Below are 18,721 nucleotides of genomic sequence, written 5' to 3' on the forward strand. Positions count from 1 at the left end.
TCCCATCAAAACACACACACAATTATCACAGGTAAAAACGGAATATTTAAAATGTTTATCCACAAACATGTTCTACAAGAAGTAATACAAAAGAGTCTGTCAAAGCCACCAAAACCAAGGAAGCACAGAAACATTTCAATAGGCAAGATCTACATTGCAATTCCAACTCAATAACACTGTCTTCTAGCATGCCCCGCACTGAGTAACTCTTATCTTCCTCAACAATCGTTAGAATTGGCAATTAGCCCATCGTATCCTCTTCCCACACCGACCACGTGGTTCTTGTCCACATTAGGTTTCTTTCCCAAGTAGTAAGAGCTTTCACACTTTGTTCTTGCAATCAAGAGTAAAAAAAAAAAAAGAGCGGCTCTTAAGTTTGTCAGTATATTCTAGTTTGTTTCCAAAGTTTTCTCTGTAAATTGTCAATACCAAAAATGCAAGTTCAATTTTTTACAATTTGCTCTATGACGCACCGACACAGCTAGGTCTTATGGTAACGATGGGATAGGAGAGGGCTAGGAGTGGGAAGTAAGCAGCCGTGGCCTTAATTAAGGCACATCGTCGCCATAAGGCCTATCTGTGTCGGTGCGACGTAAAGACACTAGCAAAAAAAAAGTACAGCCCCAGCATCTGCCTGGTGTGAAAATGGGGAAACCACGGAAAACCATCTTCAGGGCTGCTGACAGTGGGGTTCGAACCCACTACCTTCCGAATAATGGATACTGGCCGCACTTAAGTGACTGCAGCTATCGAGCTCGGTAAATGCAAGTTAAAACGCAGCACAAACACCATAGGTTTTTGATGGGCAAAACAAAAACAAAAATAGTCTGCTGCAGTCCATGATGGCATGTAAGAAATTTGGTGTTTGCCTAACAACTCAGCCACAGATCACCCAACTGCAGAGCTCAGTTCTACTGAATTCTTCATTCTTGTTTTCCAGACCATACTATAGGAACATTCACAGAGCAGCGCGTTTGAACTTCGTGTAAAGATGTTACTTGCTTCCCTTCTCGTGTACATTCAAGTTCATCCAAACGCTGCCTGCTAGCTCTCTCCTTTTTCCCCACAGGATATTTAAACCATTCCGGAGCCAGCATTATATATTATAAAAGTTATTTTTATCTGAATAACATTATTGAGATTAATGAACAATTTACTTTGGTAAGTATTTAGTCATTACTCTCAAAATAATGTTTCCAATTTTAAAGGCATTTTTCTTACTGCTATGACATAAAATGCTTATAGAGAGTATGTACCATAACAGACTTTCTTTGTAGAGCTTTTTATGCTCAACAATTGCCGATGGTTTAGGCAGCATAAGCTCTTGGGTGGCCATCATTTTCTTTTACTTCCTTCGCTAAAATATTCAGTGTCAGCTCTCTTTCGTTGCAGATGAAGGTTTCATACATTTAAACCTCCCTCGATAAAGGCTCTATAAAACAGTGAAAACAGCTTCAAAATCCCCTCCGTGATTCTCGAGATTAGCTTCCACAGACAAACGGACAGCCACACGGCCACGGGACTTAATTTTATGGTACATATGGATGCAGTGTCACCGTTTCTTCCGAGCATACAAACCAGGTCTGTGTGAGAAACATCACAAATTTCAGACAGAGTTTTATAAACCCAATCGACTACATTACACGAAGTTCAGCTCCAAGAAATCGGCACGTGCATCTACCTGTATTTACTAAGAGCTAATTATTTGTCCCACAGGGTAGTCTTATAATGTGGTAGACACCAATTTTGTTGAGATTTCTTGAGGTAAATGTACATGTGCACAAAATCTCTCAAACAGGTTCTGACTTCTGACATTTTAGTGTTTCAATTTTCAAAGACCAGTTATTAGTTGCCATGTATGCAAGCAGTAAGAGAAATGTTCTTATAGCATAGTGGTAACGGTGCACATGATCAAGTCCCCATCTAAACCCCCATTTCTCCAACCTTTCCATTCACTTCTCCGTATTTTCTCAAAATGTCTTCTCTCATAATTTTTAACTTATTTTTATATAACCTGTATGTTATTCATTCTTTATATTTCAAGACTGTCTATTAGGAAAATATCTTCTATATGTCCTACTCGTAGGAAGTAATGCTATGATTAAATGAAAAAATTATGAACCTCCCCACAAATACTTTTAAAAACAACATCAAAGAGTAAAAATAATTTCAAAATTAAATACATTACTTACTGATGACTTAAACCTGTGCAGATTAACATCACAAAGCTCGAGTATCTGCCACACTGAGAGCTGGTAAAATGAGAAACAGCTCCAACTTTAATCAGTTTTACATCTTTCAAGGTCCACAAAAAAGAACACTAATAGAAAATATCTGGTCCCATGCAATTCCATCTTCAAAACACACACATCCAAAAACACGGACACACTGGAGTCACAACCACAGACAGAGAGGAAGATAACAACATTCACTGATAACTTGGTTGCATTTTATAAAGTACACAAAGCTTGAAAAGAAACGGTCTTGGTGGTTCAGCACTACAGGAAGGGATAAAGGGAGGAAGGAAGGAAAAAGGGATATGGTTTTTTAAGATTCAATATATTTTCAACAATATATAGATGTATATAACAGATAATATATAAATACTCTGCTGACAACAGAGAGGAAAAATAAAAAGAGTTACATAACAATAAATAAAAATTCTATCAGAAGCCGAGTTGTTTGCCGAACTTGCGTTTCACAGCACGTATCACATTACCGACCTTCTCAGAAGGATCAATAATCTGCACAGCCTTGCACTGTTCTCCCAGAGAGCAGACGTCAAGAGATTCAGAACAGACAGCTCCAAGAAAAATTTCTCTTTTTATTTCCTTTGTTGTGTGCTTGGCGACACTCGACCAAGAAAATGAGAGTTCACAAGTCCTGCGCAAATTAATCAAAGTAAGGTTTCTGTTCTTGATTGTGCTACACATTGCACTGTTTGTTCAACGACCATGGGTTAAAAGTGCTGCAATTTTGAGGTCACCTTGCGAGATTTGTAATAACTGTCTTTGAATGATACGACTCCCAGGAAGTGTACAGCAATACTCCTACGACACGACTGTAAATCATATTACTGACCGGCTAAACTACATCAACTGACAACTGCTTTCAACTCAGACCTCAATCTGCGCGTGATCAATGTTCGTCGTAGGAAAGAAACACCTCTCTTGTAAATAAAGCTAGAACAATGGGAAGCCCTAACACAAACAACCAGCATACAGCTAACAGCCAGTAGCGAGTACTGACAGAATATATCAAGCACTCTGTACATGGCAGCTGTTTCCTTCTGTACACACTAACTCATAAAAGCAACAATTCAGAATTTGGGGTGAATCTGAAAGTAGAAGATTCTTTCACACGGAATAGGTGGTGGTGACGAACTGTAAATTCCCCTAAATTTGTTGACGATGTTTCTGTTCCTAGTAAACTGCAATTTACGGGGTGAGCAGGTTTACAGGATCGGACTTCAACAGGTTATATTTTTGAAACGATTTATTAGAACACCTAGCAACTGAGAGTAATAGGTATGTTAGTTCCATTGCAAGTGAACAGCAAACTCCGTATCAGAGATAGTCCCTAACCATTTGCAAATATCTAACATTCAGCTGGTCTGGCCCGTGCAGCTTTCAGTAAAATTGATTTCTTATCAACAGGCAGGGTATCCCAACTAAGACAGTAAGAAGACTGCGTATGACAGTGAAGGGGTTCATAAAACCCTATAAATGCTTGATAAATTGTATTGTGAATTTCACTCACTAACTAAAGTTAAACAAAGACAGCTTGTCGGAGTGCGCAGGCAATCACCATAAAGGAAGCAGCCACTTCGCCACCTCAACAGTACAGGAACTGTAAGACGTACAAAAGACTGAAGAAAGCAGAAAGTTTCAAATACTAAGGAAGAAGGTACAACTGATAAAGAGATCTATGAATGAGAAGCCTGCTCTGGGACAAGTAGGTACTCCAGGAAAGTGCCCAAGCTTGTATTGTCAAAAAGCAGTACCACTGTGCTGAAAATTAGCTTGTATGCTGTACAGTGTTTGCTTCAAACTTCAGGATGGCTTCTAGGGAACAGGTTTTGGAAAGTTCCCAACTTCGACTGATGTTGGCCACTCAAGTGTTCACTTCAGTGCTAGAAATGATCACAAATGTGCAGACACTATATGCAAAGATAATCTGCACACTACCAAGAATAGTCATCGACCCAAATCTGCCATAAACACTTGACATTTGCTATCAACAAACCCACTTTAGAAATGTATTAGTCTACCTCACACCTATCTCCTATAAAACTATTACCGCACTTCGCTCAATTCTAAACATTAGTTTTTTAAATAGTGAAGTTTAAAGGTAACCTGCAAAAAATAAAAAAATAAAAAAACAAACATAAAAAGGGCTCATTTATAACCAACATTGCGAGCAACAGCCAATAGTAGCCAACCAAATTTTGTTTATCACATCCTCAAAATTTATTAATAAATCCCCATATCTGCACCAGCTTAGGTACTTAGTATTGTGCTGTAAACACACAGTAACTCTGCCCAAAACTCAATGGTAGTGCTGTTTTCAGAGTATTGCTGTTACTCTAGTCTTGTTCTTTGCTTATTATAACAGAAGAAAGACATTATTACAAGTGAATGGAGATGAATTCTGTAAAAAAAGTTGCAATCACAAACATTCATCAAGGTCATTAGAGGAGAAAACTGAGATTAAAAGGCTTGGGGAAAAAAAAAAAACCCCTTCACTGCAGTTGTAACATCAAGACTGTTTTGGTGAGTCGCAACTTCTCAATCACTGAACAACTCTGTGTTCAGTCTTACCGGCCCCACTATCGCGCGAGCATGCCACTACGACAATGGCGAGTTTGGAGGTTCGTCCTTCAATTCGGGCACTTGCACAATGCTCGGAGCGTAGTCGGTGGTGCTGAACACAAACTGGAGGCAGCCAAATTTGATGTAGGAACCATGGTTTACAGTAACTCATTTAAAATATTTACCAACTAAAAAGTCAATGTAGCATGATCACCACTTCACATAGTAGCAATTTTTCTGAAAGCGGAAAGACCGTAGTGCAAATTATTGTAATTAAAAATATGTCAAGTCAGGAGCTGTCCTGTGACTGAACATGTGCTCTCTGCGAGACAGTGCAAGGTATTTCCACCACTCTCTAACACAACTTCGGCAGAAGACGTGGCAGCCTCTCAATCGCTGAACAACTCGGTGTTCAGTCTTACCGGTCCCACTATTGCGCGAGTATGCCACTACGACGACAACGACGATGGCGAGTTCGGAGGTTCGTCCTTCAATTCGGGCACTTGCAATCTGCTCGGAGCGTAGTCGGTGATGCTGAACACAAACTGGAGGCAGCCAAATTTGATGTAGGAACCATGGTTTACGAGCGCCGTACCTTCCCAGCCCGCTCCGCTACCGCCGATCAGACTCGAGCTGCTCGTTCGACAACCGCACTTCCGCACCTCCTAAATGTCACAAGCACAAACACACAGCTATAACATCAAAAATTAAGTTCCACCAATTGGGAATATTATAAAAGCATTCAAGCTCTTTGCAATTGTGAAATTACAAGCATTTCAGCACAACGTGCCACTGGGCTCATCAGCTGGAAATGTGATGCAAGCCAAATCCCACAATGGGGCAAAATGCTAGTAGTTTCATAGTTACATAGTTGCTGATAGCCAAGAAACTCCCCTAAAACTAGTTAAGTACTGGAAGGAAACAAGTGACGTATAAAGAGAAATACGATAAACATAATGACATGTTGGTGTGAGAAGGGGATACTAGGACCATCATGTGCTCTCTCCTCAGCTTGTTTCTACTTCCCAGCTTTATCAGGATGGTGGGGATGGAGGTCCTTTCTTCATCTAGCACCCCTAGATTGTACATGTACAATTTAAGGAAAATCTGAGAGGGTGAAGAAATATATTGAAAGCATAGAAGAAAAGCTAAATTTTCTTTGAATAATAATAATGATGATAACAATAACATAAATGACCAACAGAGGTGACTGATATTTTTTGGACATTTATACAGAATGGACGACAACAGGTTAACCAAAACAGATCTTCAAATATCTTTGGAACAAGAACAACCTGGATTCACGAAGTCCAGAAAGATTGGAAAGAAATACTATAAGAGAAAAAGCAGCAACAGAGAGAGAGATTTTTAGAAAGAAAGAGTTAAAAATGGAAGGATTCCAAGGTCGGGAGGGAAAGAAAACAGGCTCAACATGGTCCGAGGAGAAGAAACGGAGACATAGTGGACCGATGAAGGAGGACAAAGCATCGAAATTGTCATCTGGTCCCTAGAAGATCCTAACGCAGAGAGAGAGAATAATAATAATAATAATTAGTGCAGAAAATTGTTAAAGCTATAAAGTAGAAATGAAATGGCGTACAGCTTTTAGTGTCCGAGGACACGTTTGGCTCGCCAGGTGCAGGCCCGTAGGCGTCGTCGTGAGGATGAAGACGACCCACACACCCAACCCCCGTGCCAGCAAAATCAACCAATGAAGGTTAAAATTCCCGACCCTATCGGGACCCCACCCCGCTAACCATTTAGCCATGGAGCCGGACCTGACAAATAGTGTGTACACAGTCTACTGTACATCATCATGAATTAACATGGATGAATTCATGTTTCTAAGTTATCACGGCTATACTCTGCACTGCTTTACTTCTAAATTGACGTTTTCGCCGATTTTGGCTCTGTCTGGTGGTTATGCATGGAAACATAGACATCCAACCAATCCCAAGCTGCAGAGTGCAATCTCGAAACCTTGTAGCCAACTCTAAAATTTACATTCACCATGTGGTTAACGTATATTGCTCAGCGTGTAAGGTACTCAGTACGGTTCACGGTCTTCTTGCATTTTTCTTCAGTAATGAATGTTTTTCATATTAGTCTTTATCTCTCTACTACAGCGTAGTTTATAGTTTACCACAGCAAAAGTTAGTACAATACAGTTCAGTGTATAAAAATATGGCTGTAATTTTATTTACGTCCGTGTATTGGTTAGCTTACTTCGTTCGTGCGTATTTAGCATGTCTCAGTGTAGTTCTGAAATGACAAGTGGCAGGAAAGTGACCCTGAAATCAGTCGTCTGTTCTCCTTGTAGGCCATAACCTGCCAACCATTAGCGATGAGTGATGTGTTATTTCCTCATCTTAACAATGTATTCCCTTTTTAGTGTTGAATGCTGTTAGTATGAATTTGTTTTCAATCCCGATTCATTAGCTTTTCTGAGTACAGTATTTCATTTTACAAGGGCAGTTTACCGCGGTCGTATTGGATCAGCTGTAGCGCGCTGGCAACAGGGGTAAGGCGATGCGAAACGTCAATTTAGAAGTAAAGCCATGCGGAGTATAGTCTGATATGCTCTTGACTAGGCCCATGCTGCTACGGCCGGATGAGGAGCTAATGAAAGGTAAAAGAAATACCCTGTGGCCTCTGAATAGGGACTGTCCCGGCATCTGACTCAAAGTGAAAATAAGAAACTACAGAAAACCAATCTCAGGTCAGCCGACTGTGAGGTAAGAGCCCGCGACCACTCCGCTCGGTACGAGCTCGAAGTATTATAAATACGAGTCCTACCTTCCCTGAAGTGGCAACCATCTTCTCCTGCGTCTCCCCATCCTCCGTACGGTCCAGCCCTCTCCGCTTGTCGATGATGTTCCGGACGGCCTGCTCGATGGGATGGACTTTGGTCTTCTCAATGCCACCAGACGACTTCTCCGAGAAGTCGCAGGAGTACAGCACATTATCCACCGTGGTACCGTGTTCACTGTAGTTCAGCAATTCGTAATGTTTTGTTGTCTGGAACACCGTTGGGCTTTCATTCAACTACAGCTCACACATGTACAAAAGAGAAAATAATGTTTAACTGACAGGAACATGGTTCACCACCTGCACACTTCAGGGACTGTGAGAATAGAGCCTGCCTTATGGCTTGAGCCATGTTTAATTTATGGTGATAGGCCTTATAGGATTTCCTGGTACTGAGGATGATGATAGTCATTTTCCTCCCGATGTATGTAGCTCAATGCAAAATTTTTCTAAGGTCCTTCCTTTCCAACACTTATTTGTTGGAATCCTTTTCTCCTTCTGTGTTCATAGTCTTTTAACTCTTAGTTCCCTCCTTTCCCTCCATGTCATATTTAAAACCAATTACCTTACAATGATGGACAACATCGTTATGTATATTTAAATCTGAAATATATTACTCTGACTGATCATTTATATCCATTGCAATATTTCGCAGGTAGCAGTTGTGGGCAGAACTTTTTAAAATATTTTTTTACAAGTTGCTCTACGTCGCACCGACACAGATAGGTTTTATGGCGATGATGGTATAGGAAGGACCTAGGAATGGGAAGGAAGCAGCCATGGCCTTAATTAGGGTACATCTTCAGGGCTCTGGGGTTCAAATCAACTATCTTCCGGATGCAAACTCTCAGCTGCACGCCCCTAACCACACAGCCAACTCGCCTGGTCAGGGCAGAACTTTCACCCGAAGACACTTCCTCCCTAATACCGTATTATACAATCACTGCTTTTTATAATGAGGCATCTAGTTAATTCAGTGCCATTTACATCGTGTATCACGGTCTTGGGACGACGACAATGGTGGCGGCAGTGGTGGTGATAATATTACGATGTCTTATCACAGCGTTGGAGGAAGCAAATTTTCCAATTTCTCCTTGATAGTGGAGAAGGCAGTGGCTAAGATGATCTGATAACGTGTTGATAAAAAATGGCAATTCCTTTAATAAGACAAAAAGGGATAAAATACGCAGCTTCTCTCATGATACGAACACGATTTCTCGTCTCTTAGAATTACTAACGGAGAGAAATGCATCATATTCATAACACTAAGACTTCATTTTTGGGTAGGAATCTAGAATCTAATGTAATCTTATTGGACGCAACATTCATAACCTAAAATGCAGAGACAAAATTGCGAACAATGGAGCTTTTACAAGGGAAATAACTGCATGACAATGGGTTAAACCACTTCTTCTAAACCATTCATTCAATTATATATAACCAGTACAGTAAAAGGCATTGTTATTTTAAGATTGGTGAGGTGAATAAACAATTTACTTTTATAAGGATTACATCTCAAAATATAGTTTCCCATTTTAACCCAATGGCCTCAGATTTTTGATAGCAAAAACAAAAAACTTTTTATTGACATTACAGTAAAACCTCGTTAATTCGAAGTCGCTGGGACTCAAAAATCGGACTTCGAATGACGTGATTTCGAATTAACCGCCAATTCGCAATTCAGAAGTACCAACCCTTGCCGCGTTACAAAATATTCTAAGGCCCGTTACTGCATGCAGTTAACCTTGATTCACAGTTTATACCTTTCCAATGCTACGAAAAAAGAACTGTTTCCAAAATGTATCCAAAAATGTGCATTTACAGTATTCAAATTATGCACTTGGATATCTCACTGGCAAACATAACCGCACGCAACGAAAGAAAGAAAGAAAGAAAGAATTAGCACGATTCAAAGACGAGCAGAAATCTATGCTGGCTCCCATGTGCAAGTGCTCTATTTATTGGATTACTATACTGTATGTATTTTAGATGCCTTGTATTTACACAGGAAGTACCCAATGCCCTTAAAATCGAACTTTCTTATGACTCTATCCTTGTACGATTTCCCGCCATGGCACTTCTCTCATTCTTCACTTGCCGCGTCACTAAGTATTCTAAGACCCATTAATACATGCAATCACCTCGATTCACAATTTAAACAAATGCCATAGAAAAAACTACGGTATTTCTGAAATGTGTCCAACAAGGTGCATTTACAATGTTCAAATAATGTACTTGGATAAATCACTGAAAACATAACCTCGCGCAACGAAAGAAAAAAATCACACAATTCAAAGACGAGGATAAATGATGTTGGTTCCCCTGTGCAAATGCATTATTTTTGGATTTCTGTACTGTTTGCACTTTTAGATGCTTTAATACCATAAGACCGTTTGGACTCGCATTAAAAGAAAGCAATGCAGTTTCATCGGCAATGACAATGTTGTTCGGTGCCTACGAATTTATTATATGAGCCATGCTTTCTCGTCAAATGTCGGCATCACCAGTGTTCGCAGATTCTGTTTTTCCGCACACTGCCTGTTGCGTGATATTACGGCGTTCCTTAAAAGGTTGAATACAAAATAATTCCGATTTCATTCAACTTAGCAATCATGAAGCGCAATGCAGACGCACCGAAGTGAGTAAGTGCGTAAAGCTACCGCTCCACATTCCGGAACACGCGTTCTATTATGACGCGGATAAATTTCGAGTTGAAATTACTCTGTAACATACTGTTGTTTCGAATTAAAAGTCTGAATTTCGGTAATGGGGCCGACATTGTACTTCGAATTACGAATTATCCGTATTTCGAATTAAACAATCTAAATAACATGCAAAACTGTATCTCATGTTTCCGGGCACCGGAGCTTCTTCGAATTAGACGGGATTTTGAATTAACCGATTTCGAATTATCGAGGTTCTACTGTATTTGTCTTTTCTGTTGAGGAATGTGCAAGTCTGTCAATTTCTTATAAAATGTTAAAAGTTTTTGTTTGTTTATATAATGGTATTGTCAAACAAAACTCCACTATATTCAGTAAATAATGGGCTCTTTGTCAGTTTTCGTCCAGTTCTGTTTCGTATGAGTTGTAGACGCTCCTCCCCTACACACACTTTTATCGGTATCGACAGAATTTTCTTCAGAAACTCTTTCATCACCATCCAAAACACTTTCCAAGAGATTTCATATCTCATCTTCATCCACACGGTTACAATGTCACCTGAGGTCCGGAGTTCCTACGCACCATGATACGGAAGACCAGGAAGGACAAGTTCAGGAATCAAAAAGTCCAAGAGGAGTTGGGAAAAGGAGACTCAAAAGGCAAGACTAAGTGGTGTGGCCATGTAAAAAGGATGAGTGCAAGCAGGACTTCAAGAAGAAAAGTAAAAGGAAAAAGACCAGTGGGCAGACCCAGAGGAAAATGGACTGATCTGGTGAAGAAAGATGTTGACAAGAGAGGGCAAGATTGAGAGACGATTACGAGAACAGTGGTTCATGGACAAAGATGGAGGAGACTCGCACGCAACACCCGGGCAACAGCAGATGGTCAACAACGATGATGATGATGACAAACGGCTGTTTCTTGACCAAGACACAGGGAGTGCGAGTTAGTGTAAGTTGGAGAATTTCCTATCAGGTGTACAATTCATTTCAGAATCATCTATGGGCTAGGATTTAAACTACATGTGTATACTAAGCAATGTAGAGTTTAGCTGTAGTCGTCAAATTAAAACACCTCATCAGCTTGGTGTGACTACAGCACATCAAATGATGCAATTGGGTTAAGGTTTTTTACAGCAAACTGTAACATAAAAACACTCATCGAGGGCTGTTTTTCAGGCAGTTTGTAGCGTTTTGTACTTCTTTGTAGAGCTTTGTATGCTGAACAATGCTTCCACACATACTTGGGGTCATTCATTGACGGTTTATGTGATTTTTCCTAAAACAAAGAAATACATGTGTCTTTATTTTTAAAGGAGACCAAAGCTATCGCACCCTCTCAGGATACACAAAATATAGTGCACTCAATTCAACTACATTACTCATGGAAATATCAATAAACAAAGACAGCAAAGGAACATTATTTCATGATGAGATCATATAGAGAAGTAAGTATTAACAATATTCAAAATTACGCTGGACAGTCTTCCTAGGTAACTTATCGTTTCTCCTTACAATTTGCTTGATGTTGCACTGACACAGATAGGTCTTATGGCGATGATAGGAAATAGCTAGGTGTGGGAAGGAAGCGACCGTGGCCTTAATTAAGGTACAGCCCCAGCATTTGGATGCTGTGAAAACCATCTTCAGGGCTGCCGACAATGGGGTCCGAACAACTATCTGATAGCCTACGTGACCCAAACCGCACAAGCACTTGCCTGGTATCCTCGTCCATTCGCCACGCACGACCAAAGCTGCACGGCTTTATCCATAGAGTTCAATTCTAACTTGGCCTTTATCTCATTCCAAGAACTCTCATACCACTTTCATGCCTGCGATTAGTGGTGGTCACTATTGAATACTTTTAACAATCGAATACTATTCGATTCTACAAGAAAACAATCCAAGAAAACTATCGAATATTCATTCGATTGTTTTCATTCGGTTTTCCGCTAGCCTTGCATTCGGTTTCTGTAAGTTGTTTACGGCTTTAAGGAGCATTACATTCAATAGTTTCCAGTTACTTTTCCTGTTATTTTCATTCGCTTTACTTATTCGTGAGTCCAGAAGAAAATGACTAACGTGATCGAGTAAACAATGAAATAAACCCATTGAACACATTATATTTCAGTGAAGTTTCAAATATTTACCTATAAAATACCGCAAAATAGTACTATATTCACAATTGACACTTAAGAATTAGTTTTAAACACAGGACATTTTCTGTAATAATGTAAAAGTAGTCCATTTTAGCTGTATTATTACGTTTAATTTGTGATATTTCATAAAATAAAATTCTTACAAGAAGATTGCAAGTATTATCTGTGCACTTCTTAGCGACAGATTTACACCCTAGTGCTGAATCGGTCGACTTCGGTTATCTTCGAGATTCGTATTGGCAACCTTTGAAACACAAACTAAGAATCGCTTATCATCGCTGTGCGACATCTGGCATACACTCTAAGTACTCGTACTGTTGATGTTTACACAGCAAAGCCAAACTATAGAATTCATGCTCGCATCGGGAAATGTTATATAGTATTATATATTGTGTGTGTGACTCAGTTGTTGGCATAAGATAATAAAGGTTTAGAAAATTCATATCGATCGATCATATTATCGATTCAATTCAGATTTCATTTCCATTCAGTTGGCAGTATTAACGGAACCCTTCTTACTTCTCAAAAGAGTACAAAAATCTATCACTAAAAAGTGCGCGTATTATAGTAACTGTTAGTTTAGGACAAAATCGTCTGCATTGTACATTTTTTAGATGGATCATAAATTAACCAGGTTATTATCGCGGATAAAATCATGAATTCTGTGGAATTTTCATGCAGCTTATAAGATATGGAAAAAGGAAAAGTACAAAATAATTTTGCAACTGTACCAAACACCTATACCCTTGATCCTTACATTCCACACAGTAATTATATAAATTTCGTAGTAATATCTATAGTTGCGTCTGTACATTGTACACAGTAATTATACAGGCCTGTATTTGGAAGTGATACCTATATTTTTAAGTGTACCGAATAGTATGATATAGATGGTGATTTCCATAGGGAACCTGAAATATTTGTCCCGAATGAGTACATTTTCCAGGTAACTCATTCCTGGTTGCCAACGTTTCGCCCCAGTGTGCTACGTTGGGCTCATCAGTTGGTAAATAGCACACCAACCAAGACGCATGGCTAGTGCATACCGTGGAGGCCACTGCATAGGCTACTTGGACCCACCGGCAGTGCCAATGCACTATAAGAGACTGTCTCATTACGAAAAATTGATGCCTGCCTGGCCATATGGCTACACACTGGCCTCCACGGTATGCACTAGCCATGCGTCTTGGTGGGTGTGCTATTTACCAACTGATGAGCCCAACGTAGCACACTGGGGCGAAACACTGGCAACCAGGAATGAGTTAGCTGGAAAATTTATAATGTCCAATAACGGACCATTATATTGGTATTACCTAAGAGTAGCCACTTTGAAATGTCATTGCACTATTTTCTGTAGGCCTACTTCATCACAATTCACATAACCAACTGAAAATAAAGTAAAAAATCAAGTACCTTTACATTAGACACAATAATTACATATATTTGGAAGTAATATTTACATAACTTTGATGGAGAAATAGAAGCCATTTGTCTTGACCTACAAGATCTAATTTATAGTGTCAATTAATTTGAAAAAGCAGTCCTACTCACAGATTCTCTAGCTGCCATACAAGCAGTATCCTCAAATATCAACTCATTCATCAAGAATTCATGACATTAAACACCTACTAACAAAATTAAAAACTTTAAAGTGAAACATCACTTTACAATGGATCCCCACACATGTAGAAGGCAATGAACTGGCAGATAAACTAGCAAGAAAAGGCACTAGTACCTACATGAGAACAAATCTCTGGCAGCTAACTCAATCAAGATGATAATCACAAATAAAAACCTTGAAAATTGGAAGAAAGAAACTACCCAACTTACTGCAATGAAGAAATGGAAAAAATAAATGACCTCTCGGACAAAAATAAAAGCCAGCTGAGGAAAGAAGCAGTGGCGATCTTAAGATTGGAAGCAGGACGTGACTGCTTAGCTGCACATCTAGCCAGAATCAAAATTTACCCGACAGAAAAGTGAACCATCTGCAAAATTACTGGGTCAATGATGGACTCGAAACACCCACTGCAGAACACAGGACTCAACCCAACCCAGCCCTATACTGGACGGCCAGGAACAAGATGAAACAAGTCTGTTTCCTAATACATCTGTACATTATTAATGTCATTTGTATATTACTGTTGTTTAGAGATATCAATTTTGTATTGGAATTACTTCACAATAAAACTATTGGTTACAACATCAACAACAACATTTACATGTTTAAAGGTAACAGCAGATACTTTGAAGTACAATGATAATGCTGCACTGTTTGTACGTCTACTTTATGACAATTTACTAGACCATCTCTAAATAAAGTAGAAAATTAGGTACCTGTGCATTGTAAACAGTTATTACATATATTTGGAAAAAAATACCTATATTTTTAAGTGTACCTAACAGTAGCCACTTTTAAGTACAATGTTAAATTATTGCTCTATTTTGTGTAGGCCTATTTTATCACAATTCACACAACCAAACTAGAAAATAAAGTATATCTATGGATATTACGAAGACACAAATATACCTAAGAAGTCATGTTTATATCTAGATACATTGAAAAATATCAAAAAATCAATCAATCACCAATGATTTGAATTTAGGGTTTTCTTTCAGGGGGCAGATTTCCAGTTAGTTGTAAGCCTCGTCATTCTTAAATTATTTTAAATTATTTGAAAATTTATTGAACATCTCCCTTGGTAAATTATTCCAATCCTTAATTATTCTGCCTATTAAGAAATATTACATATTTGCACCAACCTAAATTAGAAAATGTCTTTGACTGATCAAGCAACATGTATGAAAGTACAAACACTGCAACAGTATCAGTAAAGCAAAATTTATGTACTGGTAAGTGTGAAAGAACAAATACTGCAGCAATAACAATAAACCAAAAAATTTGTAAGTATTGCAAAAGCACCAGAATACATAAAAAGTTATTTACCGTGTACATTTTTAAACAGTCTGCACTGCCAATTAATGCTCTACTTATGGTCATTAACATTCTAAAAGAATTGCACCAAAATGTACACAATCATCCACACATCAATGAATTAATAAAAATGAAAAGGGATCATCACTGGATAGCTGCCCTTGAAAAAAAAAAAAAAAATAAATAAATACTGCTATACATTACAACAAACATATTAATATTAAAAATATAACATCAATTTTACTAATGTTTTGTCTTCAGATTAATTGACAGGCTGAATCTTTTTGGTTTCCTTTATAAAGAACAGCTGCCTTTCTCTTGAGGATGTCTCTCTTTGTCACATTTACAAATTCATATTTAGAAATAGCAACATATCCAGATTCTTCCCTTTTAGCCTGTTCCTCCTCTCACTCATGAAGCATGTAATAGAGTTCCACCTTGTTATTAGATCTTTCTTTACTTTCAAATCAGTCTGTCCCATTTGAAGTTGAACTGACTTGAGTTTGTCAGAAGCAAGAACACTAGATTTAAAATATGATACTATTGCTCTGCTTGCTTGAAGGACACTATCTAGTTCCTGAGTATCTGTCAATGCATGCTGAATAACTAAATTAAGCAGATGTGCTACAACAAGGTAGATGAGACAGTCCTAGAATGCTGACAGCAGATTTGATATTGGCTCCACCATCAGTTACCACCGCCACCAACTTAGACATTATATTTCACTGCTCAAATATATCTCTAAGAACAGTTGTTAAGTAAGTACCAGTATGGTTGGTTGTGAGCTGTACTGTAGACAGAACGTAACATTTCAGCTCATATTCATTATTAATAAAATGAGCTGTTACTGTCATGTGTAAAGTGTTACTTGAAGACGTCCAGGTATCAGTTGTTGCAGACACATAACGTGCTGTATTAAGTTCATCTTGAACAGACCGTTGGATGTTCTGATAGAGGTCTGGAAGTAGTGAACGACTCAAAACTCTACGACTTGGAAGTGAATATCTGGGTTCCAATTCCTTAATTAATTTCTTAAAACCTTTGTTGTCGACTACAGATAATGGTTGCAAATCTGTTGCAATCATTTCAGACAATGCCATATTAATTCTACTTAGTTTTTCTTCAGACAGTTCTCTTGACTGAACACTTTCAGCAAGTGTTAATTTAAGAGCAGGAACCATGCCTGATAATCCTGCTGATGAAGATGGAATTACTGGAGCACAGGGAACATGTTCTGTCCTTGTACTTTGACTAGGAGTTGCATTGAGTTGATCATCTGGTTCTCTTCTCGTTCACTTCTGAATACACTTACATGTTTGCGCTTCAGATGATCTCTCAAGTTTGAAGTATTATATTTATACTTAAATTCACTTTCACACAGTACACATAATGCCGTGCCCGAAGTTCTTTTCTCAAAATGGTCCCACACTAAAGATCTATTTTTTTTCTGTTTATGTTGTATTTTTATTTTAGCACTTAAGACTATGTAAAAAAAACGAAGAAAAACTATAAAACTAAGTACGTAAAAACTGTTTATTTTAAAGTGCACTCTTATTAATAATTAATATTTTGCAAAGACCTATTCACTGAAACGGCGCAAGACATTCATTTGCATCTATGAATAAGGGGTATAATCTGGATGTGCGCATTGTTTTGAGTAATAATACATTTCAATTGGTTAATGTGCAGTGTTATGAATAGAATGCATTTCAATTGGTTCTTAAATCCCGCCGCTTCCTCACAGATATAATGTGAGAGAGAGAGAGAGAGAGAGAGAGAGAGAGAGAGAGAGAGAGAGAGAGAGAGAGAGAGAATGCTTCCGATATCATACGAACTGAATCGGCTGCCAAATGGTTGAAGTTGTAAATTCATTCACTTTTTGAGTGAAGGGATGTGGGAGGGAACAACTGCATTCGCTTTCCGAAAAGCGAATGAATCATTCAAATACCGTTTAAAACAATAAAATATTTCGATAGTGCCCATCACTACCTGCGATGCAGAGTCCACCCTGCTTTCACTCCCATACAGCAAAGTCTGTCTGAAAGCTTCTCTTATGGTGACAAATGGCATGCTTTATTTCAAATTACTTTATTTTAATTCTTGGTGTTATCAAGAACATGTAATGAACTTCATTTTGCTGCGCCTTATTTGCTGTTGCAACAGACCTATGATCATTCTGGAAAAACTTCAGAAAGGGAATCGCCAGCCAACGTACATGTATTTAATGACTGCTTAATAGAAGATCCTGCATTCTCCTTCTTCATCATCTTGCAGTTCCAGTTTCCTAGGTTGGCGAACCTCTTCCATTCTGTCTTATTGAGATACGTTCTGTTGTTAATGGCATCCTCCAGTGTCCTTCCCCAACCTGCAATGCCCATCCAGCAGGTTCTCAGTCTTCCCACCATCCGTTTCCCTGCCACATGTCTCTCCAAGTTAACATATGCTGTCCTTGTTGGCTCCATCCTCATTACATGCCCAAACCACCTCAGACTGGACATGCTGACCCTATCAATGATGTAACAATCCCAGCTTCCTTCCTAACCACATCAGTCCTCAACTTGTCCAGTTTGGTTTTCTGAATTGTGGACTTAAGGAACTTGCCTGCAACCTTGATGAGTCTTTCTTAGTGAGGGTGCAGCTTTCAATACCATAGGTTAAGATTGGTATGAAGTACTGATTGAACATCACCAGCTTTGATTTTGTTGGTACTTTGGGATCCCAGAGGTAAAAGTGAAAGCTCTTCTGCACTCTATTTGCCACCTCCTTTGTGGCTAGTGTATCTCAAGATATCCTGCATTCTTATGGGTCTTATTTTTCCGCTTGTTCATTTCATGTTTTAACATGACCACGGGCTTCCCGCATGGCATCACTTACCATTTGATTGCTCTTGAGGTTGGACATGTGGGGTGAGAACGCATCGCTCACATGGGAGTCCCGCTCCTCCCAGAGGATAAACACTCCACTTCTTTCATAAAATGAACTGTACAGGAGTTTCCCCTTTTATTTTCTTAAATTCTAAGTTTGAAAGAGGCGTCTCCAAAAACTGTAATAGTAGTTAGTGGAACATAAAGCAAATATTATCATTATTATTATTTTGAAAGAAAGAAAAAAAACCTTTTATGATGGGGTAATTTGTTCGGTTACTGCCATCCTTACGTTTGTTTAGAGGAAAGCCTTTTCTAACAGTCTGATGAACTTAAATTCAAATTATCCATCAGGCTTGTACTCCGTAGTTTCTGTGTCACTCTTACTTCTATCTAAATCTCCTTCAACCTTTGGTTAACTGTTTTTAATTTCTGTTTTGTAACGGTAAAATGCGACTAGCCCACAGTTTCAAAATGAAGGC

General features: G+C 38.7%; 1 protein-coding gene across 1 annotated transcript in view; it reads right to left on the bottom strand.

Moving 5' to 3' along the window:
• Window positions 1-334: 334 nt before the first annotated feature.
• LOC136885982 (PHD finger protein 12) overlaps window positions 335-18,721 on the bottom strand; it is a 90,706-nt gene continuing 72,319 nt past the window's right edge. The window contains exons 14-15 of the mRNA XM_068230705.1: window positions 7,608-7,829; window positions 335-5,476 (exon numbers count right to left, since the gene is read on the bottom strand). Coding sequence (XP_068086806.1) covers window positions 5,261-5,476; window positions 7,608-7,829 — 438 coding nt within the window. The 3' untranslated portion in view covers window positions 335-5,260. The remainder of the gene's footprint in view (window positions 5,477-7,607; window positions 7,830-18,721) is intronic.

This window comes from Anabrus simplex, chromosome X (assembly GCF_040414725.1).
Source record: "Anabrus simplex isolate iqAnaSimp1 chromosome X, ASM4041472v1, whole genome shotgun sequence".
In the NCBI taxonomy this organism is placed as follows: domain Eukaryota; kingdom Metazoa; phylum Arthropoda; class Insecta; order Orthoptera; family Tettigoniidae; genus Anabrus; species Anabrus simplex.